This window comes from Eptesicus fuscus, chromosome 7, assembly GCF_027574615.1.
Source record: "Eptesicus fuscus isolate TK198812 chromosome 7, DD_ASM_mEF_20220401, whole genome shotgun sequence".
Taxonomy (NCBI): Eukaryota; Metazoa; Chordata; class Mammalia; order Chiroptera; family Vespertilionidae; genus Eptesicus; species Eptesicus fuscus.
The window spans coordinates 21,396,810-21,421,727 of NC_072479.1; the positions used below are offsets into that span (position 1 = coordinate 21,396,810).

General features: G+C 38.4%; 1 protein-coding gene across 2 annotated transcripts in view; it reads left to right on the forward strand.

The window, feature by feature from the left end:
* The window catches only part of EEA1 (early endosome antigen 1), a 145,696-nt gene that overhangs the window by 48,167 nt on the left and 72,611 nt on the right, over window positions 1-24,918 (forward strand). For both annotated transcript variants that reach the window (XM_028148559.2, XM_028148560.2), the window contains 7 exons: window positions 5,225-5,279; window positions 5,377-5,442; window positions 10,392-10,431; window positions 11,314-11,427; window positions 12,068-12,189; window positions 13,230-13,385; window positions 19,714-19,830. In XM_028148559.2, the coding sequence (XP_028004360.2) occupies window positions 5,225-5,279; window positions 5,377-5,442; window positions 10,392-10,431; window positions 11,314-11,427; window positions 12,068-12,189; window positions 13,230-13,385; window positions 19,714-19,830 (670 nt within the window). The remainder of the gene's footprint in view (window positions 1-5,224; window positions 5,280-5,376; window positions 5,443-10,391; window positions 10,432-11,313; window positions 11,428-12,067; window positions 12,190-13,229; window positions 13,386-19,713; window positions 19,831-24,918) is intronic.

Sequence of the window (24,918 nt, forward strand, 5' to 3'; positions counted from 1 at the left end):
CACCCCTAACTGCCCTCCCCTACAGGCTTGGTTCCCCCCAACTGCCCTCCCCTGCAGGCCTGGTCCCCCCCAACTGATCTCCCCTTCAGGCCTGGGTCCCCCCAACTGCCCTTCCCTGCAGGCCCGGTCACCCCCAACTTCCCTCCTCTGCTGGCCTGGTCACCCCTAACTGCCCTCCCCTTCAGGCTTTATCTCCCACAACTGCCCTCCCTTGCAGGCCTGGTCCCTCCCAACTGCCCTCCCCTGATGGCCATCTTGTGGTGGCCATCTTGTGTCCACATGGGGGCAGCCATCTTTGACCACATGGGGGCAGCCACCTTGTGTGTTGGAGTGATGGTCAATTTGCATATTTCTCTTTTATTAGATAGGATAGAGGCCTGGGTGCATAGGTGGGCGCCGACTGGTTTACCCTGAAGGGTGTCCCGGATTAGGGTGGGGGTTCCCTTGGGGTGTGGGACGGCCTGGGCGAGGGGCCTGTGGTGGTTTGCAAGCCGGCCACGTCCCTGGTGATCCAAGCAGAGGCCCTGGTATCTGGGATTTATTTATCTTCTATAATTGAAACTTTGTAGCCTTGAACGGAAGCCAGGGCAGGCCAGGGTGGGTGGGAAGCTTGGCTTCCTCCATTAGCGGGGCAACCCAAGCCTCCTGCTCTCTCCAACTCCGTGGCTGCCGCCATTTTTGTTGGGATTTATTTATCTTCTATAATTGAAACTTTGTAGCCTTGAGCGGAAGCCAGGGCCAGCGGGAAGCTTGGCTTCCTCCATCGCCAGGGGCAACCCAAGCCTCGTGCTTGCTCCAGCTCCATGGCCGCCGCCATATTTGTTGGGTTAATTTGCATACTCGCTCCTGATTGGCTGGTGGGCGTGGCTGGTGGGCGTAGTGGAGGTACCATCAATTTGCATGTTTCTCTTTTATTAGATAGGATTCTGTCCTTGACTAGCAATTATACCAGCATCTACAGCATGGTACAGAAATTATGTTTTTAATGAAAATTGTATTATCAAAAGAAGGTTAAATTATATTTAGCATATTCTATTTAATAAAGAATCTTATGCTTTGTTTAGAAGATTTTATAGCAAGTTGTTAAAATAATAAATTTAGTCAAGAATTATTTAAAAAAAAATTTTATAATTACCAGTACAACAGTAAGCACACACATATACATTCTGCTTCTTGGCAATTTTGCCTGACCATTTTAAGAATTAAATTAAACTAAAATAGAATTACTTAAGACAGTATTCAACAATATAATTGCTTTTCTTTTGCTATTGGTAAGAACTCTTGTCTTATACCCCCATAAGGAAGATAGCTTGATTCCATTCTACTTGTAAAATAATTTTTCTTCATGCTTTTCTTAAAAAAAAAAAAAAGATGCCTCTTTAATTTGCTATAGCACAAAGGATACCACATAAAGGAAAAACATTATGATCACTTAACTGTGGTTGATAGATAATGTAGAACTATAAAATATGACTGTTTTAACTTATTAAAATATCTGGGAAAACCAGTGCTTTTGGGAAGTATGAATCTTCCCTTTACCTGCTGGAAATGCTGTTCAGTATTTTTATGTGTGAGCTAATAATTTTGGGTACATTTCTTTGGTCATTTGTTAGGCAATAGATATAAAATATGTACTTAAAGCACATTATAAATTTTTAAAGCCTTTTATTGATTTTTAGAGAGAGAGGAGAAGGAGAGAGAGAGAGAGAGAGAGCAAAGTATTGTTGTGAGAGAGAAACATTGATAGGTTGCCTCCCGCCCTGACTGGTGATTTAATACACAACCTAGGTATGTGCCCTGACTGAGAATCAAACTCACAACCTTTTGGTGTATGGGAAGAAGCTCCAACCAACTGAGCCACCCAGCTAGGGCCACATTATAAATATTTTTATATTTGATATAATTTATCAGAGTTGCTTTTTCAGCTATGACTTAGATAGTGCTAAGTATATGAACTTTCAACATAAAAGTGTCCACAGTGTATCCTCATTTTTGCTTCTTAACTTTCATTCAACTTTTAACTCATCAAGCCCTGGATTCTGCTCTACCATTCTCCTGAAACTGCTCCTTCAAAGACCAAGAGTATCCTGGATTATTTTCAGTTCTTATTGTGTGAGCAGAATACATTTTTTTTTTTAACCTTCCTAGGTTCTTTTGGCTGGTCTAATAGTTATTAAATCGACTTGAGACAGATTAACAAGAGAAAAATAACCAAATTTAATTACATATTTACACAAGAGAGTTAGAGATTCATAGATAGAAAATAAAATTAGGTATATATGACATTCTGGGCTACAAATGAGATAAGGTGCCTTAAGGTTTCAGAGGGGAGGAAGGTCATTCCCAGGATAAAAAGAGCAGATGTTGAATAATTAGAAGTTGCCCTGCCCTAGGTTCTAAAAAGTTATTTTTGGTGATAACTCTTACTCTTATTGTGGGCAAGGCCTCAATTTAAATTTTTTAAAGGAAAGCTAAAGTTTTTCTTGAGCCTGTAACACCTCCATTGCATTAAGCTCAAAGTAATCCCCATGCAAAGGTAGCACATCTTGGGGAGGCCTGTTCTGAATCCCTACAGTATGTTGACTTCTGTTTTGGTTCTCTATAACCTTGTAAAATTCACCCAAAATTTAGTGGTTTAAAATTATAAAGTTTATTACTATGATTCTTTGGGTTGACTGGATGGTTCTTCTGCTTTAAATGATGTAGATTGGGGTGCTGGGAAGCCCAAAAGGTCCAAAATGGCCATAAATTCATTGGGTGCTGGGAGTTGGTGTGGGATTCTGGCTGAAAGCTGAGCTGGGGCTATATGTCAGGGGCCTTAGTTCTTCTGGTGGACTTCTTCATGTGGCTGCTTGGACTTAGAGACCAGCAGTTGTGTTCTGAGAAAGAGCATTCCAAGAGGCAATAACTAGAAGCTGCCAATTTTCTTCAGGCCTGGATTCAGAAGTGTCAGAGCCTCACTTATCCCACATTCTGTTGGTCAAAGTAGCCACAGGATTACTCTGGAATCTGAGGGTCAGCTCAGATTTAAGAGGCTAAGAAGTAAACTGTGACTGGAGAAACAGCTTCTGCAAGTATGAAGGGAAGAACTTGATGGCAGCCATCTTTGTAGACCATCTACCATAATCTCTGCAAAATCTGGCTTTGCTGACATACGTTGTGATTATTTTTCTTGCTCTGTTTTGTGTGCTCATCTTGCTCTATATTCACATTGTGACTTCCTTCTAAACTACCGAACTTTTCCGTGTGTAAGACGCTCCCATATATAAGATGCCCCCTCACTTTTCCAAACCAGACTTAAGAAATCAATATTTTAAACATAAAGCAGAACACATTTTTATTTAGTAATTACTGCAGGTAATGTTTACATACCAGTACTACGATATTATGCAGCATATCACTTTATTCAGCCTCTGTTGCATCACTGCTCTCTTCTTCATCACTATTAGTTCCAGACATGACATTTTCTTCAACTTCTATTGTATCACTGCTGTCTTCTGAGTCACTGCCTATATATGTGAGATCATCCTCATAAACTGGTGGCATTTTCTGAGCTAACTTTGTTTGCATTCTCATGGCCAATCCTTCTCTCCTCATGAAATTGAAGCACCATTTTGCCTTTCCTGTAAAATCAACAATGTTCATTTTGATTGTAAGCATTCTTGCCTGACTTTGAATAAGCTTGATTGACACACATAAGCCACTCTGGCGCTGCTCCATAATCCAAGTCTTAAGCCTCTGCTCCAATTTTGCCTATTTTGCTGGTTATTCTCTTAAGGCCTTCTTCTTTTTTTGGCTTAATGTGATAATGTGTCCAAGCCTTCACCATGCTATTATCTGTGTCCATGGGTTATGCATATACACTACAAATTCTTTGGTTAATCTCTTCCCATCCACCCAACCATCCTTGCCTTCCCTCTGAGATTTGACATTTAAGTATGGTTTTATTATTTCCTTCCTTCATTCTTCTAGTTTATACATAGAGTGGGAAGATTACTAAATAGATTACTAAATAGTTTTTATTTCTATCATAGAACTAGTGATAGTCTATTACTCTTCTTTACATGTTCATTTTTCCCATTAGACTGAACAACTTGAGAGTTTGGAATAGACAACAAATATCTGTTGAGTAATGAATGAATTCCTTACATATGAATGTCTATGAAAGGTAGAGGACTTATTTCTCCATCTTTTACATTTCTCTTAGTTGGCAATTTCCTCTTTTTCCCCCCCTAATATTAGCCCTATTTCACAGATCAAGCTGATTCTCTATTCTCTATCTCTGCCCTCATTCTAGATCAGAATTATCCCACCAATATGTTGACTCTTTTTATTCTTTATCTCTGCCCTCATTCTGGATCAGAATTCTCCCACCAATATGTTGCATTATCTTTTACCTTGCTAACAATGATTGTGCTGTGTGGACTTGATCTTCTCCTCATTAGAAATGATCCTGTTCTCCTATTCCCTTTATACCAAAATCAATATATTTGAGGATTCCTAATGAACTCATTTCAATTCTTGTGTCTTCTACCATGGCAACCATTAATAGTGGAGAGTTCCTTTTTTTGCTGTTTACAATCCAACAATGGATGATATGTCCAAACATCCAGAAGGGTAATACCAAAAGTATTTTTATCATGGAATCTCTCCTGCATTAGGGCCAAGAATGGTCTTTGGCTTACCATTCTTTGTCATACTGACTCTTAGGTGAGGAAAACAATGTGAGAAGGTTCCACAGGAAAGAGCATATCAGACTCAAGGAACAGAAGGAAGTCAATGTTGCTAGAGCTAGTGAATGAGGGATAGAGTGATAAGGCAAGGACTAGATGGTGCATATTTTATAGTCCTTGTTAATGAGTTTAGATTTTGTGCTGACTGCAATAGGAAAACATTGATTCTTATTGTTGGTAAATTAATGAGAGATATTTTGTTTCTGGCTTAGCCATTTGGACTTCAGTTATATAATTCTTTCCATGATAAAGTATTTTTCCATGATAAAGTAATTTTATTCCTAAAGTTCAAACAATGAACTTTAGGAATAAAATTATTTTCCTTAGGTTTTTATATATATGCCACTGTACATAAAATCTATAAGAGTTTTTATTTTTTTAATTGAGAAAACTAGAATATTAATATACAGACACTAGCCATGATTTGTTAAGAGAGTAGGTTGTTCATTGAAGAACATTATTAATTATCCCTCCCCTGCTTATATGTTTAGAGATGATGTAACACTACTTAGACAAGAGGTCCAAGACCTACAGGCTTCACTTAAGGTAAGAAAAAAATTATTATATTAGTTTATTTTCAGTGTTTCAGATAGTAAATCTTTTAAAATTTGCTAATTAAAAATCTTTCTTTTTTCCCTTTTAGGAAGAAAAATGGTACTCAGAAGAATTAAAGAAAGAATTAGAAAAATTTCAAGGGCTGCAGCAGCAAGTAATTGTTTTTAAATGCTTGAAGTGTGTTTATTGTGTTTATTAGTTGATTATTGTCATTGTTGAAAATTAAGCACAGCACTTTTTTGGTAGGCAGATGGTTTGATATAAACAATTTACTAATTTGTTTCCTGTGTTTAATAGCCTACAGTGTATATCTTTTGTAATTCTAATGAATACAAACAAGTATATGGGAATCTAAGAGATAACTTCTTAAAGGTGCTCCATTAAAAACCAGTTACCTGTGGATTTTATTTTATATATATATATATTAGGCTACATTATTGTATTCTAACAATGTATCAAAATGGTTAAAAAATATAGGTTCAAACAGTAGTGAAACTTCAAAGCATTTGTGATTGTGACAAGTTGGAAATGACTAAAATGTCTTTTCGTAGGGAAAGAACTATTGTTAACTGTTATAGTGAAAGTTGTTTGAAAACGTGGGAAAACTTGTATTACAATTAGGTTTCAAAAAACAGAATAAAATATTTATATATATGTGTGCATATACATAAACCCATGTAAATATTATATGACTTTACATAAAAATATAGAAAAAACAAGAAAATCACTGTGTTATCAAAAGTAGTTATCTCTGAGTGAGATTTTTTGTTATATAGATTCTTCATAGTTTAGTGTATTTTCTAAGTAAATATCTTAACCAATTATGATTTTATACTAACATTATATTGACTTTTAAACTAAAATTATATAAATTGCATAAAGAATTGTGGAATAATGAATTTTGTCAAATCCATATATAGTATTTTTTTTTAATCCTCACATGAGGATATTTTTTCCATTGATTTTTTAAAATTTTTTAATTTTTTAAAATATTTATATTGATTTCAGAGAGGAAGGGAGAGGGGGAGAGAGATAGAAACATAAATGATTAGAGAGACTCATTGATTGGTTGCCTCCTGCATGCCCCTACTGGGGATAGAACCTGCAACCCAGGCATGTGCCCTGACTGGGAATTGAACCCAGGACCTCTTGGTCCATGGGACAACACTCAATCCACTGAGCCACCACATCTGGGCTCCATTGATTTTTAGAGAGAGTGGAAAAGAGAGGGAAAGATAATGAGAAATATTGATGTGAGAGAGATACTGGTACATCGATTGGTTGCCTCCTGCATGCCCCCTGACCAAGCCAAGACCCGGGCTGGGGAGGAGCCTGCAACCAAGGTACGTGCCCTTGACCGGAATCGAACCCAGGACCCTTCAGTCCACAGGCTGACGCTCTTACCACTGAGCCAAACCGGCTAGGGCTATAATTTTCATTTGCAAGAATAAAATGAATACCCTTCAACAGTAGTTCTAATATTTTATCAAGTAACTAGGGGCCCAGTGCATGAATTCGTGCACTTTGAAAGGAACTGTGGGTCGCAGTGGGCACAGGGGCGGGTCTTGGCCCATCCTCTGTGCCCTCACCCGGCCCCTCCCACAGCTCCTGACTCCCCTGTCTGCCCACAGCCCTGCTCCTGCCACCACTACTCCCACACGCTGACGGCGCTGACCCTGCCCTTACCCACTGGCGGCGCAGAGTGATTGGGGCCAGTGCCAGCAGCGGGTGTGAGCAGGGCTGTCGCTGTTAGCGGGTGAGAGCAGCTGCCCCGATCACCCCTCAGGAGGAGTGGGAGGTGGAGAAACCCGCAGAGGCGATCAGGGCCGGCAGCCGCCGCTCACACTGGCTGACTGCACCAAGCATTTGGGGCCGGCACTGGGTCCCGGCAGCGGGTGTGAGTGACGGCTCCGGCACCAGCCGTGGGTGCAAGCGGGGCTGGCGCCAGCAGCAGGTGCAAACGCTGGGAGCAAAGAATTTTCAGTAACCACCAGAGGCTCACCCCGATGACAGTGACCAGAGCCCCGCCTTGGTCTGGCGCCCCCACTCACCTGCTCCACCATCCCGCTGTGGCTGAGGCCTACCATGTTCTGCACTCTGCTGCCTGTTGCCCACACTTACAATGTTCTGCGCGTGCCCCCTGGTGGTCAGTGCACATCATAGCGACCGGTTGTTCTGCCGTTAGGTTGATTTGCGTATTAGCCTTTTATTATATAGGATTGGTGATCCCTTTGAACATTATCTTAGCATGTTGTGACTCTCAATCAGTCTTTTAGCCTTTTATTTTTTTTCACCAAAAATTGTCATTTGGACTAGAAAAGACAAAAATCCATGGACAACACAATATCAGTCTTTTTACTATTCAGCCTCTATAACTGAGATGGTATTTTTATAATCTAAAATATTTATAGATTACTCATCTTTTACATGGATGCTATTAAGAACTAATCAAGTATGGGCTGAATTATCTTAGGAAGTTGTTAACTACGTTTGAGATGACTGTTTTACATTTAATAAATAAATTCTCTACAGTGCAAGGTGTAAATTGACCTGTTAGGGGATTTACCTTTAGGGGGAAATGTACTTGGAATATTGATGATTCTTAGCAATCATAATGTCCAAATCAATGGATGGAAAAAGAATCAGGTATACTATGAGATGCTTTATTAAACAAACTCTATCATATGTGTATAATTCTTTAGACTATGACAATAATGACAAGGCAGTATATTATTTTTTCCTAATGCATGTGATAAATTAAACCTTATAGAATATGTTCTTTATTTCTGCTTCTTTTAAAAATGATTTATGACTGAATTCAAAATTTATGCTTTTAAAGCCAAATTTTTTAGTAGTGACAGTTCTGTGGCATATTTATCTTATGTAAATTTTCAAATATTATAGTACTAGTGGCCCGGTGCACAAAATTCGTGCACGGGAGGTGTCCCTCAGCCCGGCCTGCACCCTCTCCAATCTGGGACCCCTTGAAGGATGTCCTACTGCTGGTTTACAGGGAACGGGCCTAACCCGGCAGTCGGACATCCCTCTTGCAATCCGGGACTGCTGGCTCCTAACTGCTCACCTGCTTGCCTGATTGCCCCTAACCACTCTGCCTGCCGGCCTGCTCACCCCCAACTGCCCCCTGCCGCCGGCCTGCTCACCCCCAAATGCCCCCCGCCAGCCTGATCACCCCAACTGCCCCCCTATGCCAGTGTGGTCGCCCCCAACTGCCCCCACTGCTAGCCTGCTTGCCCCCACTTTCCCTCCCCACTGGCCTGCTTGCCCCCAACTGCCCCCCTGCTGGCCTGCTCACTCCAAACTGCCCCCCACGCTGTCCTGATCATCCCCAACTGACCCCCACTGACAGCCTTCTCACCCTCAATTGGCCCCCCTTCTGGTCTGCTCACCCCCAACTGCCCTCCCCCTTGCTGGCCTGATCACCCCCAATGGCCCCCCACCAGCCTGATCACCCACAACTGCCGTCCCATCCTAGCCTGATCATCCACAACTCCCCTCCCCTCTTGGCCTCTAACCACCTCTACCTCGGCCCTGCCACCATGGCTTTGTCCAGAAGAATGTCCTGAAGGTCTCCCAGTTTAATTAGCATATTACCCTTTTATTATTATAGATAGAGGCCTGGTGCACAGGTGGGGGGCAGCTGGTTTGCCCTGAAGGGTGTCATGGATCAGGGTGGGGGTTCCTTTGGGGCATGGGGCAGCCTGGGCAAGGGGCCTGTTGTGGTTTGCAGGCCGGCCACGCCCCCATGGGGTGAGATTCCCCACTGGGGGGGCGTGGCCAGCCTGGGTGAGGGGCTGAGGGCTGTTTTCAAGCTGGCCACACCCTCTTCAGGGTGGGGGTTCCCGCTAGGGTGCCTGGCCAACCTGGGTGAGGGGCTGATGGCTGTTTGCAGGCTTGCCATGCCCCCCAGAGGGGATCCTCACCCCATGGGGGCATGGCCAGCCTGGGTGAGGGGCTGAGGACCATTTTCAGGCTGGCCATGTCCCCCGGCGACCCAGGCTCCCAGCCCCTTCTTTTTTTTTTTTTTTCTCCAGCCCCTCCTTGAGCAGAGGCCAGGGCCGGCTGGAAGCTTGGCTTCTTCCATCGCCGGGGGCAACCCAAGCCTCCTGCTCATTGCAGCTCTGTGGCCGCCGCCATATTTGTTGGGTTAATTTGCATACTCGCTCCTGATTGGCTGGTGGGCGTAGCGGAGGGGCGGTCAATTTGCATGTTTCTCTTTTATTAGTGTAGATAGAATCTTGCCTGCTGAATTATTTGATTTACAATTGTAATATATTTATTTATTAATTGGAGTAATTTATATTTATTACTGAATTTATGGAATTTAAAATGCGATCTATTGCAAGACACATATTACGGTATTTTCTTACAGGTCAACATAAAAACGTTCTTTGAACCAGTGAGTTACAGTTAATTATTATGCCAGTGTGCCTAGTATTACCTTAGAGCAGTGGTCGGCAAACCGCGGCTCGTGAGCCACATGCGGCTCTTTGGCCCCTTGAGTGTTCTAACGCCACTTCTTCAAAATAGACTCGCCCAGGTTGAAAACCGACTTCTGCGCATGGCCCACGAAGTTTTTTTTTTTTTTTTTTATATTTTATTGATTTATTACAGTGAGGAAGAGAGAGGGATAGAGAGTTAGAAACATCGATGAGAGAGAAACATCGACCAGCTGCCTCTTGCACACCCCCTACTGGGGATGTGCCCGCAACCAAGGTACATGCCCTTGACCGGAATCGAACCTGGGACCTTTCAGTCCGCAGGCCGACGCTCTATCCACTGAGCCAAACCGGTTTCGGCAGCCCCACGAAGTTTTAATCGCACTCTACGTGTGCGCCCGCATGTGGTATTTTGTGGAAGAGCCACACTCAAGGGGCCAAAGAGCCGCATGTGGCTTGTGAGCCGTGGTTTGCCGACCACTGCCTTAGAGATCTGGAAGAATGTGAGCAGGTCAAAATTTAATTTTCATCTATATGTTCTTACTTTCCTGACTGAATGTGGCTTTCAGATATTTTTTTTTAAGCATTGGCAATTGTAACAGTATTTTCTTTTTTAATGAATTTATGTCTTTTTGTTTTCATTGAGGTGTCTAAACCTGATGGATTGGTGGCTGATTCATCAGCAGGTAACTTTACTTAAAGCAGATATTTTGTTTCTCTTTTTCTTCTTTCTCATCCTTCTTTTTAATTTTTTAAATTTTTCTCTTATGTCTGCTGTATGAATTTTGTTCTGTGGTTATATTTTAATTGCTCTAAAATAGTGAAGATAATAGTAATAGACCCGTGAACTTTATAGTTAAACAATTTAGTAAAAATTCTTAGTATTTTCTTAGTTCATTATATTCTGAAGTTACAAACTTCTGGAATATTACATCAATCAATATGGTTATTTAATGAAAAGTTAAATCTATTAATCAAAGAGTGATGTACTCTTTTTCTCTTAAAATGATGAAACTAGAATCTTTGTAACCGACTATAACTGGAGGAGTGCTCAATGAATAATCAAAATTATTTTTGAGGTTAATTTTCTTCTGTATTTAATTTCCCTCTGAAATCTCTTTTCTTTATGAGAATGAAATATTAGCAATTGCCTGCATATTTTAAATTGATTATTTTACTGAAGACCTTGATTGTTTTCCTTAAACCATTTCTCATTTCATTTCACATTATTACAAATTTTATCAGAGAAGCAGAATATATTCCTTTTTAGTCAGTTGACAGATATAGAAAAATAACTATGAAATATGAAATCAAAATAATTTTTAAGCAAGTATTTGTAGATTGTTTGGGTGTGATGCTAAATAGTTCTTTCATTTATTTTACATATTTATAAACTATGACTTGTGTCTTAAATGAGACAGATATGCTTAATTCTTAAAATATGAAGATACTGGTAATTGGCAGTAGACATGTTAATTGTCTTTACAGCAATGATTATGATAAAAGTAATTACAATTTAGCAACTGTAATTAACATTATATGTGAGTAAATACTATACTTTTTTGTAGAACTTCACTCTTTGGAACAACAGTTAGAAGAAGCTCACACAGAAAATTTTAATATTAAACAAATGAAAGACTTATTTGAACAGAAAGCAGCACAACTTGCCACTGAAATTGCAGGTAAATTGATTAAGAATTTTTTAGCTAACATATCAGTTTCATTTCCTTTTGTCGTTATACATCCTAGAAATAAACATTGTATTTTTGTGATAGAGTATTTATTATGACTTTGGTGGTGATTATTGGAATTTAATGACAAAATTACTATATAAATTATTTTGTTTTTGTCGTCTCACCTACTTCCTTCAAAGGACTGATTTTCTCTATAAAATTCTTCTTGAATTTTAGAGAAGATGAATTTTCTTTTGGAGTACCTTAAAGGTTAACAAATAACATTTTGAAGATGTTAAATAACATAGTATAAATTTAACCTTTGGTTATTCTATCAGTTACATATATTACTATTTTTTTAACTACATGCTCTAAGGTTAACTATTATATGTGATTAAATATACACTAAAATTCTATTTAGTAGAATACTTATATATACAGAAACTTTTTATTATTTTAAGCTCATTATTTAATGTAATCAGCAGTATACTTTTATTACATATTTATGGTTATCTAAGGACAGTGGATCTGAATTAAGTAATATATAGATATGCACTGCAATGTACAGGAATTTTTAAGACTGTTCTTCCTTAAAGTTAATGTCATGAAACTAACATATATATATATATATTTAATTGCCTTTAATTAGATATAAAGTCAAAATATGATGAAGAAAGGAGTCTTCGAGAAGCTGCTGAACAAAAAGCGTCACATCTGACAGAAGAATTAAACAAAGAGGGAACTATAATTCAAGATCTGAAGACTGAACTGGTAATTTACAAACCATTTATTAGAGTGTACCTCTATAATCTTCTAAATTCAAAATGAAATACCTGTTCTGGTGAAAAATATTTAAGAGTATAGCTTGAGTACGGTAAAATGGAGGAAATAAAAAAATTCCTGATAGTTCTTCTACCTCTTTCCTGTATTCTAGATATGATTTTTAAATCAAAACGGAATTTTATGATACATAATTTATTACGTTAACATTTTTGTTGTTTCTATCGTAATATCATCTGTCTTTTTTGTATTTTCCATATCTGCATATCTCTAATCCTGACCTTCCCTTGCTCTTTAGTTTTATAAATCCACCTACTTTTAGGATATTTCTAGTTGTATTTCTAGCTTTCATTTCAAATTCAATAAGTATATAGCCCATGAACACAGATAGTAGTGTGGTGAAGGCCTGGGGTGGGGCAGGAACAGGGTGGAGGGAGCCAATGGGGGAAAATGGAGAACATCTGTAATACTCTCAACAATAAAGATAAATAAAAAAATTCCATAAGTATAACATCAAGTCATCATATTCCTCCTAACTGTATTTCTGTCATTGGTATTGTACATCTTCACCACTCTTCCTTAGGCTTAACAACCTTGGATCTGTTCTTGACTCCTTTCTGTTCTTTATTTAACAATCAATAACTATGTGAATGAAGAATCAACTACATTCAGTCTGCAACAAATCCTAATTATGCTTACATCTTCTCCTTCATTTTTATAGGATAGAAAATGAAGGAATGTAAACATTTATCAGGTGATTGTTACCAATGGGTGTAGTTTGTAAAGGAAAAGAAGACAAATGAAGAAATGCAGATAATTGTGAATTTGCTATTTTGCACCTTGAGTGGTAATGCTATTAAAGAAGAGAAGAGGCTTGTTGTGGGAAGAAATCAGTGTTTGATGTTTGGAGTTCAGTAATTGATATTAAAGATTGTTTTCATTTTGATTTCTTTGTAGTAGAACCATTGAAAATGTTTATAGTTTTAGTTTTTCACTGTAATTTTTAATTAACATGTGTTGTTGCTTCACAGCTTCAAAGACCTGGTATAGAAGATGTTGCTGTGCTAAAGAAAGAACTGGTCCAAGTTCAAACACTAATGGATAACATGACCTTGGAACGTGAGAGAGAATCTGAAAAACTCAAAGATGAGTGCAAAAAATTACAAGCAGATTATGCTAACTCAGAGGTAATGAAGTTCAGTGTACTTAAATGTGATTGACATTAACTTGTTTATACTGTTGAAAGAAGCCAGGATTTGAGATTTTTCTGACTAACCTATCAAAACAGTATTTCACTTCTTTCATTTTCTCTATGAGTAATATTTGTATATAGACAATATGGTCTGAGAGTCGCTATTTTATCTCTGCTTTATGTAGCTAGGCATTTAGAGAAGAATGTTTGCATAAAAGTGTAATGTACAATTTAATAAATGATGTATATTGTGTAGAGATGATATTTAAAGTTAAATTTGCTTCTGGCTAGTCAGTAAGTGGTAATTGAGTTTATTTCAATCAGGTAGGGGTAAAGGAAGCCTGTCTGAGAAGTGATATACAACTCTTGCTAGATGGTGTACAGGTTCATATTTCTTCATAAGTCAGCCATTCCATTGAGTTGACATTCATTTCCCTGTAATTTACATGCACTGGATACAGTTCTCCTCAGGAATTAATCCTCTTTTCCTCATGAGATATTCGAAGGCTGTTCATATTTACTGAGTTTTTTCTCTTCCAGGATAAACATTCTCAGTTCCTTCTATCATTTTTCAACCATGACATGACCTTGGCCTGTAAATCCCTTATATAATTATGTCAGCATGTGAAAAGCTCTAGGATATATAACAAATATATTTGTGTAAAAATACCAGCCTTTATCCCTTTTACTATATTATAAGAAATATTGTTATGAATACTATTATTTGTAGTTCTTAAGCTCTCTTTTGTGATGTGGACCTCAGTTTTTTTATATTTTCAGTTTAAAAGTAAAGTTATAGTGACCTTTCAATTTGTATCTCTGTCTTAGAATTTTTAAGCTGGTGATCTGAAAGCTATTCTATTCATATTTAGTAATATATTGAGCTGTGGATTTTAAATATTGATAATCCATGCCATTTTTTACTTCTTCCTGTATCTTATCAGTGGGGGAATGGTGAAAGTCTATGGGTATAACACACATAGGCATATGAGGCTTTATGAGCCTTAACACTTCAGAGTTTAAAGTTTAAGAATTTTAGGGCCAAAATTCCCAAAAGTGATCTTCGTAACCCAATAACACATAATCTCACAGTTTTTCCAGCAGTTTCAGGGACTTCATGAACTAATTGAAGACAGTTAAAAGCTCCTAATGTGAATCAAGGAGAGGCTGAATCAAAGACATCTTATGAGGAAAATCCCATTTAGCTAATGCTAAAGTAGAAATACTTGAACCTGAGTGAATCTAGTCATTTACTTCTGTGCTTCAAGAAGAATTACTTTTCATTAAATCTGCCTGGCTACTAGTATTTCACAAATTAAAAAAAAATTATTCTGTTTTAATGAAAAGTTCCCTTAATGTTATTTGAAATTTCAAAACAAATGCAATGGGGTGACTAAAATTGAATCACAGTAATGGCAGTTTCAGAATATGTCTATTTAAAGTGCAATCCTCCTTGACCTTTTCCAGCTGAGAATTATGGTATTATAGTTGTTATACCAGTAGAATTTGAACAAAGAGAAGAAATATATTTACTTGCATTTTGGGAAAAATACACATGGGGAAATACTTTTGAGTAATATTTTATTTAAGAATTACTCTAAGTTTAACCCTGACTATTGTGGCTCAGTTAGTTGAGTGTCATCCCATGTACCAAAGACCTGGTCAAGACAAATGCCCAGGTTGTGGATTCAATCCCCGGTCAGAGCATGTGCAGGAGGCAACTGAAAGATGTTGCTCTCTCACATCAGTGTTTCTTTCTCTCTAAAGTAAAAACATTAAAAAAGAAGGGGGGGGGGGGGGAAAAAAGAATTACTTTAAGTTTAATATTAAGATTTTTAAAAATTTATATTTTTATCATATGAGAAGAGGTTCTTTCAAGTTTTCATGAAAAACGCTTGTGTTTTGAAGTAAATTTTAAAATAAAGGGACTTATTCTTGCTGAATAATTGGTGATTTAATATTATATTATTACTAAAACATAGATAATACTCCCTTCTTAGTTAATTAATAGATATATAGTGATTGAGACCTCATTATTTTTTAAATATTTTGAACAACTTGAAGAAAAGGTAGCATAAGAAAGTAATATTAGTAGAAACAAACTCTTACTTTTTTGAGTACCACTAGTTTTGGATACTATGCTAAGCATTTTAAATATGTAGTCCCATTTGTTTCTTTTAACCCTGTGAGTTAAGTACTGTTTTAAATTTGTTTTATATATGTGAGGAATCTGAGACTCAGTGAGGTTATATGACCTTTTCAAGGCCATGCACCTAAAATTAAGAAGCCAGCGTTAGAACTCAAGTCTTACCCAAAGTCTGTGTTCTTTTTATGTCATGCTATCTTCAATTTTAGGTGATCTGATGATTTGCCTTAAAAGTAAATTTGTGCTGTTAAACTTGACCCTAATACTTATTGTTATGACTTTTTGTATTTTGCCATATTGTATGTTGTAATATTTATATTAAGTATAGCTTAAAATTTATTTTGAGTTGTGTCTCATACCATTTATATGAAAAAAAATACTGTCTAAATATTCCATCTCATTTATTTATTTATAACTGCATTTGTTTTTAGCTTCTGCTTGCTCTTTAAATATTTGGCATATATTTTATTAATTTAATAACATTTAATTCTATTTATTCTCAGCTAAGTGTGTTGGTAAATTATAGCACTTAAGGAACTTAATCGAAAAAATTTCATTTTATATATTAACTATTTTACTGAACCTAAAAATTATCATGAAAAACAAAACACCTTAAAAGAAAACAAAGAAGCTAAAAAATGCAATGACTTATTTGGTATTCCTAGTTGAGGCTGAAGATGTATAACTTGGTGTGCATTGTTAAATAGGTCCTTATGTTTCATTACTTTTATTAAATATATACCTTACGAATTTATTGACAGTTTTAGGTCTAGATATTTTAAGTGGCATATAAATCACTCATTCTAAAAAATTTGAAAGTACTTTATAAATACTAATTAGCTATTTTATAGATCAGAAATTGAGGATTTAAAGCTTTAAAAAGTTATTTGTAAGGACCTACATTATTGAAAATATTAAAGTTGTAATTAACTTATATTTAGTGTGGTCTTCAATTTTTTAAGAATTTTATTTTTATTCTAAATAAACTCATTTGAATTTTAGTTTTAAAAACTAAAATGTTGATAAAGATATGGAATAAGTATGATTATATTCAGCATAGTTATTAAAAAAAGTATTTATCTTTTAAAAGTATGCTAAGAGATCAGATTTAGCAGTAAGTTTTGACATTTTTATTGTGTGTTCAATGTGTACTTTTGTCAGTCCTGTTTTCCACCTTTCATCCATCATTTTATTATTATTTTTTCTGCTTTCTAATGGAGATGCTTAAACTTGAGGTAATGTGTTTTTGGAAGACTTTTAATATTAGTAATACTTTTATTGTCATATGGCATTTTTGTGTTTTAAAGCAATCTCAGAACTTCAAAAATATGCTCATTTTTGTTTTTTTAATCATACACATTTTTAGCCATCTTTAAGTGATTATTTTACTAAGTAAGAGTAGTAGACTATTAGGACAATAATAATAATTCTAAACTACCAGCAGGATGTTTGCTTAAAATATCTTTTCTTAATTATTTTGTAATTTAAAGTTTTTGAATGAAAGTTCAATGTTGAATTCAATGATATGGCTTCAAGGAATATGAATTATTTATAGATCTAATATATGGTTTCCATGGAACAATATCTGTTAACTCCTTGGAGAAAGAATCACTCATTCTTTTAGAGAGTATTTTTTTGAATGCCTAAGTATCAGCACTGAGGAGTGGGGGATATAACAGTGAATAAGACAGTGCCTGCCTCTCATAAAGCTTATTGTATTCTTTTGTGGAAGCCAAACAAGCCTATCTAATAAAAGAGTAATATGCAAATTGACCGTCACTCCAAGACACAAGATGGCCACCACAAGATGACTGGCAGGGGAGGGCAGTTGTGGGCAGTTGTGGGTGACCAGGCTGGCAGAGGAGGGCAGTTGGGGGAGACCAGGCCAGCAAGGGAGGGCATTTGGGGGGGGACCAGGTCTGCAGTGGAGGGCAGCTGTGGGGGGACCAGGCCTGCAGGGGCAGGCAGTTGGGGGGGACCAGGCCTGCAGGGGAGGACAGTTGTGGGGGACCAGGCCTGCATGGGAGGGCAGTTGGGGGGAACCAGGCCTGCAGGGGAGTACAGTTGGGGGGACCCAGGCCTGCAGGGGAGAGCAGTTGTGGGGGGACCAGGCCTGCATGGGAGGGCAGTTGGGGGGAACCAGGCCTGCAGGGGAGGACAGTTGGGGGGACCCAGGCCTGCAGGGGAGGGCAGTTGGGGGGAACCAGGCCTGTAGTGGAGTACAGTTGGGGGGACCCAGGCCTGCAGGGGAGGGCAGTTGGGGGGGGGGACCAGGCCTGCAGGGGAGGGCAGTTGGGGTGGGCAGGCCTATAGGGGAGGGCAGTTTGGGGGGACCAGGCCTGCAGGGGAGAGCAGTTGTGGGGGGACCAAGCCTGCAGGGAGGGCAGTTAGGGGTGACCATGTCGACAGGGGAGGGCAGTTAGGGGCAGTCGGGCCGGCTGGGGAGCAGTTAGGCATTGATCAGGCTGGCAGTGGAGTGGTTAGGGGGTGATCAGGCTGGCAGGCAGAAGCGGTTAGGGGCAATCAGGCAGAGGCAGGCGAGTGGTTGGGAGCCAGCATTCCTGGATTGTGAGAGGGATGTCCGACCGCCCGTTTAGGCTCGATCCCAATGGTCGGACATTTCTCACGGGGTCCCAGATTGGAGAGGGTGCAGGCTGGGCTGAGGGACACCACCCCCTCCCTCCCGTGCATGAATTTCGTGCACCATGCCTCTAGTATATAAGTAAACAAATTATGGTAGAAAGTCAGTTAATGACAAGTGCTGTAAAGACAAATAAAGAAGTGTGGAGCTGACAATAATGTGGGACAATTTTAGATAGAATGATCAGGAAGGTTTCCTCAAGGACCATATGTGTGAGAAGAACGAAGTAAGTAGGATTCAGGAAACAGAAAGAGTCAGTGCAAGTGCTAAAGCCTTCAAGGCACTGGTGAGCTTGGCCTGTTAAATAGAGAGGAAAGGGCCCTGGTTGGAACACTGTCTGTATACCAAAAAGGTTTGAGTTTGATTCCCAGTTGCAGCAACTGATCCAAATTTCTCTTTCTCTCTCTTCCTCTCTTCCTAAAATCAATAAATATATCATTGGGTGAGGATGAAAAATGAAATAGGGAGGAAAGGTAGTATGGCTAGAACAAAGAGCCTTTTTTGTTTGAATTTCATCATAGTGATACCACATATTCTGGAAGGGTTTCCAAAGGAGTAGTATAAAAGATCTTTTGGCATTTTTATCACAATAAATTAGTAGCCTTCTAAATTTTCTTCCTTGAAGTTGAAAGTACTTATTTATAATCTATGATGTAGGTAACTGCTGATGTGTTTAGTAAGAAAAAATTTTAAAGTTTATCTTATTCATATTATAAAGTTTAAATATGAATAAAGAATATAGACAGTAAAAATTATAATTTTAGGAATGTAAAACATAAAGTAAATCCAATAAGCAATATTAGAAACACAAAGTTCTTTTGTTAATGTCACAGGAAACCATACTTAAAAGCAGTTCTTAGTCTTTCTAAAGAGAAAGTTTTAATGCTTAAAACTTTCATGTATAGGAAGTTTATATTATTTTTTAATGATCCATTGCTTTAAAAATAGAAACAACTTTTCATGAAAAATAGTTAAAATGTATTAAAGCAAATTCATGTTCAGCTCTTATACCTGATCATAGAGTGATCCAGCTTAATGAAACTATATATAACTTCCATTCAATAACTTCTTTAGACAAATACTTACCATTACAGTAAAAAAGATGATCCACCATATTTCAAGGTGATTCTGTGTTGTATATTTGCATTTAACATAAAAAGAAAAGGCTATGTTATAGAAATTGGGAGAAAATGTAGGCATGACTTGCATATTTTCTTCAAATTCAGGAAAGTTAATGTACAGTTTCAAAGCCAGTAAATTCAAGTTTGCAGTTTCATGCTTGCTTCAAATGCATAAAGTAGGATGGAATTTTTTATTTCATGTATTATTAAATAAATGTGCATTTTGGATAAATTTTAAAAATTATGTTTAGGTAAATTAAATGTAAGCAGGCAATAGGGTGGTAGGATAAAGAACCAAGTTGAAACTTCTAAGGATTATTTCAATTTTACAACAGCGACAAAAATCTATATAATCTTAAAGCCTTTGGATGCTTCCATTTACTTTTTAATTACCTGTTTGCTCTATTTTTTTTAGGCCACAATAAGCCAGCTAAGGAGTGAACTTGCCAAAGGGCCCCAGGAAGTTGCTGTGTATGTGCAAGAATTACAAAAACTTAAAAGTTCTGTTAAAGAATTAACACAAAAAAATCAGGTGAGAATTTTAAAACTACATATAGTGGGGAATTGATTTTATGTATCTTAAATTTTGATCCTGTGTATTTCATTATACATGGGCACAGTACAACGTGATATATTCTGTATATTTTTTTAGTGTTATGTAACCAATTTCCAGAACTCATCATCTTTTTATTTTATTTTAAATCTTTATTGTTGAGAGTATTACAGATGTCTCCCTTTTATTCCCCCATTGCCCCCCTCTACCTGGTTGCTACCCAACCCCAGGCCTTCACCACCCTACTGTCTGTGTCCATAGGTAAGATTTTTGGTTAATCTCTTCCTGCCTCCCCACCCCCCTTCCCTCTGAGATTTGTCAGTCTGCTCCATGCTTCCATGCCTCTGATTCTATTTTATTCACCAGTTTATTTTGTTCATTAGGTTTTTGTGTTCATTTTTTTATTTTTAGGTTCAATTATTGATAGATATATATTTTTTGCTATTTTCCTGTTCATATTTTTGGTATCTTCTTCTTCTCTTCTTAAAGAATACCTTTCAACATTTCATGTAATATTGGTTTGGTGATGATGAACTCCTTTAGCTTTTTCTTGTTTGTGAAGCTCTTTATCTGACCCTCATTTATAACTGAGAGCTTTGCTGGGTAGAATAATCTTGGTTGTAGGTCCTTGCTATTCATTACTTTGACTATTTCTTGCATTTTCTTCTGGCCTGCAAAGTTTCTGTTGAGAAATCAGCTGACAGTCATATGGGTGCTCCCTTGTATGTAACTACCTGCTTTTCTCTTGCTGCTTTTCAGGTCCTCTCTTTGTCTTTAACCCTTGGCATTTTAATTATGATGTGTCTTGGTGTGGGCCTCTTTGGGTTCCTTTTTTGTGTGTTTCTGTGCTTCCTGGACTTGTAAGTGTATTTCTTTCACCAGGTAGGGAAAGTTTTTTATTATTATTTCTTCAAGTAGGTTTTCAATATCTTGCTCTCTCTCTTCTCCTTCTGGTATCCCCAAGATGCTAATGTTGGTATGCTTGAAGTTGTCCCAGAGGCTCCTTACACTATCTTCATATTTTTGGATTCTTATTTCTTTTTGCTCTTCTGATTGGGTGTTTTTGCTTCCTCATATTCCAAATTGCTGATTTGATTCTCAGAATCCTCCACTCTATTGTTGAATCCCTGTAAATTATTTTTTATTTCAGTTAGTGTATGCTTAATTTCTAAGTGGTCCTTTTTTATGTCTTTAACATTCGCACTAAGATCCTTGAAAATCTCATGAAGGTCCCAAGTGACCTTATAACCATGGTTTTGAACTCTGTATCCAGTAGTTTGCTTGCTTCCATTTCTTTCTTGTGTGACATGTTTCTTTGTCTCCACATTTTGGCTGCTTCCCTGTGTTTGTTTCCATGTATTAGGTAGAGCTGCTATGTCTCCTGGAATTGGTAGAGTGGCCTTGTGTAGTAGTTGGCCTTTTTATAATAAATTAGTAGCCTTCTAAATTTATTTAGATAGTAATTGTGCAATAGGGCCCAATGGCTTAGCCTCCCCAGTCACCTGAGCTGGGCACTCTAGGTATGCTCCTATGTGGGCTGTATGCACAGTCTTGTAGTAGAGCCTTTACTGCCATTGGCGTCACTAGTAGGAATTGAACTCTAGGCCAATTGGCTGTGAGGACCAGCAGAGTCTACAGTGGGAGAGTTACTGTGCAGGAAATACCCCTATGGAGCAGGACTTGCTCCAATGGGGCTTTGGTGCTCACTGAGTCTGCTCCTTGAGTGTATCACTTGTGGATGTGTAGAGTTGTAATCTGCTGTGGTCTGAAGCTATCCACCAGGAGCACTGGCTCTAGGGCCTCCAGGGAGGTACAAAGTCAGCCACTGCCTGGGACCACTTGGCAGGAACAACAGAGGGATCTGCAGATGGCTGCTTGGAGGTGTCCAGGCGAAGCCCAGCTATGAAACAAGGCAGGCTGGTGCTAGTGCTAGGTCTTGGGCCTTTTATTGATAGGTTTGGGGCATGCTGTCACCATCTGCAGCTTGTTTGAGAGATTTTAGCAAAATCTGAAGCCTGAGCCAGGACAGGCCATTCATATAGAAAAGCTGCTGTAAAGAGCTTGGGTGGGACTGAAAATTGGATTGGGCGGAATCTCAGGGAACCCCCAGGGTGGAGCCAAAAGTGTACTTCAGACTGATGGAGACTCAGATATGTCTGCCAGTCATATGACAGGGGAGGTCCCAGCATAGGGTCAGTGACCCCTCTGAGTACCCCCATCTGGGAGAAAGCCACCCCCTAGTTTCTGCCCTGATGCTAGACAATCCAGTTCCTCTCCATATGTGTCTGAGTCCTCCAAAGCTGCCGGGTGCTGGGAGTCTGAGTAAGTTCCTTTGCAGCCCTTTAAGTGGAACACCTGGGTCTCCAGCAGCCTCTGTGTCAGCCACAATCCCCGCTGGTTTTTACAGCCTGTTGTTACAGGAACCTTTCTTCCCAGCTCTGGAACCCTGGGCTGGGGGTCTGGTGTGGGGCTGGGACCCCTAGCTCTTCAGGCGTACCCTCCGCAGAGAGATCTCCCTCCCGATTAAAAAAATGGCACACGTGGGTGTCAGACCAGCCCATTCTGGGCTTCCGCTCCTCTTACCAGTCTCATTTTGCTTTCTTCTTTACTTCTCTAGGTGTAGGACTTGCATTCAGCCAGCTTTCAGGTGGTTCTGAATGATGGTTGTTCTGTATTTTAGTTATAAATTTGATGTCAGCATGCCCCAAACCTACTGCGAGTGCATGCCTTTACTAGCACTGCCATTTTGTTCTCTCTCCAGAATTCACCATATTGCAAAGCTGAAACTCTATACTAATTAAACAACTCCCCATTCACTGCCACTCCTTGCATCACATTCTTTCTATATCTATGAATTTACTTTTTTAGGTAAATGATAAGTCTAGTCATACAGTATTTGTCCTTTTGTGCCTGGCTTATTTCACATAAGCATAATGTCCTCAAGGTTTATCTATGTTATAACATGTGTGAGAATTTCCTTGTTTTTCAATGCTGAATAATATTCCATTGTATGTATATATCATATCTCTTCATCTTTTGATGGATACTTAGATTGCTATAGTCTTTTGGTATTGTGAATAGTTTCAAAAGAACATGGATATGTAAAAACTCAATTTTTAATTATTTTGGGTATGTAAACAGAAGCAAAATTTCTGGATCATGTAATAATTCTGTTTTCAATATTTTGAGGCAATCACCATCAACAGTACATAACAATTCTCCTAAGTGCACAAGGATTCTCCACATTTTTGTCAACATTTCTCTCTCTTTCTCTTCCTCTCTCTCTCTCTGTTTATAGTTATCATACTAATGGGTATAAGGTGGTATATCATCATAGTTGATTTGCATTTCCCTGATGGTTAGGATGTTGAGCATCTTTTCATGTGCTTTTTGGCCATATAATGTTAATTGGGTTATTTATTTTGTTGTTGTCGAGTTGTATGAGTTTTTTATATGTTTTGGGTATTAACCTCTTATCAGATATATGATTTACAAATATTTTCTCTCATATATATATTTTTTAAATATGTTTTTATTTATTTCAGAGAGAGGAAAGGAGAGTGAGAGAGGGATAGAAACATCAATGATGAGAGAGAATCATTGATCAGCTGCCTCCTGCACACCCCCTATTGGGGATTGAGCCTGCAACTTGGCACATGCCTCTCCTGGGAATCAAACTGTGACCTTCTGGCCTCTCTCATTTCTCAGGTTGCCTTTTCATTCTGTTGTATCTTTTGTTAAAGAAAAAACACTTCTCCTGTATATTTTCTCTACTTTTAATACTCTGACATCAAATGTGTGGATGTTCCACAGATTAGCAGTTCTGTGGCACAAATGGGTGTCCTACAATTACCTCAATTCTGAAACTCCTTATGTGGAGATATCATCAGATGCTATACATTAAGACTGTGACACCCCCCCTTCAGACGTCAATTGGAAGTTTAGTTTGTTACCTATAATTCTGACCAGTTGGCTATAAATGGGGGTTTCCACAGCCCCCTTGTGGGATTCAACGAATTTTCTAGAGTGACTCACAGAAGTCAGGAAAAAGATTTTACTTACTAGATTTCTGGTTTATCATAAAGGAGTACAACTCAAGAACAGCCAGATGGAAGGGCAAGTTTTGTGGGAAAGGGTGCAGAGCTCTCATGTCTCCCTGTTTTCTCTCCACCTGTTCACCAACCCAGACTCTCTCCAAACCCTGTCCTTTTGGGTTTTTAGGAAGGCTTCATTATCTAGGCAAGATTGATTAAATCTTTGGCTTTTGGTGATTAATTCAGCCTCCAGTCCCTCTCCTTAAGGTGGGGAATGTCCAGACCGAGGGTCACATTAGGCCCTTGAAATCATTTGGTCTGGTCCTGCCTTGGCATTAGGGATAAAGTAATTAAATGTTTGACCAAATATAGCAAGCTAATTTTTAAGTTGATAGTTTTGTATGGCCTGCAAATGATGTTTATTATCCAAATGGCTCTTGACAGAAAAAAAGGTTCCCCACCCCTGCCTTAGGGGCTTTCTAAAAAAATTACCTCATTAACATAAACTCACAGGTTGTTGAAAGGGGTTTATTATGAAAAACAAAATACAAATTTATTGTTTTATTGTTCTTATCTTAACATGGAAGATTCCAAGGGTTTTAGGAGTCTGTTCCAGAAATGGGGATGAAGAACAAATGTATATTTCTTATTGATACGGAATTTTTGGACTGGAACCCGGATTCTTTGTCCGCCAGAATCGAAGAATGAATCCACGGACAAAAAGTGGTATAGCAAAGGTAGAGATTTATTGAAGAACAAGTACAGATTCCCTTGTGGGGAGAGGGAAGAGTCCCACAGAATGGACCCCCAAGTAGGGAGGGGGAAAAGGTCCCACTGAGTTCCTGTTTTTCATGTTTTATAAAGGCTGCAGTTCCTGTGTCCTGATATCCCCTCTGATTGATGAATATTCCCCTTCGAATTGGTAACTATAGTGATTCCTGAGGCCTTCATCTTTCCTAGTCCTTTCATTCCTCTGGGCTTTCTTCTTTTCCTTCTGAATGAAGGGCTTCCTTCTCTTTATTTTGTAAATATA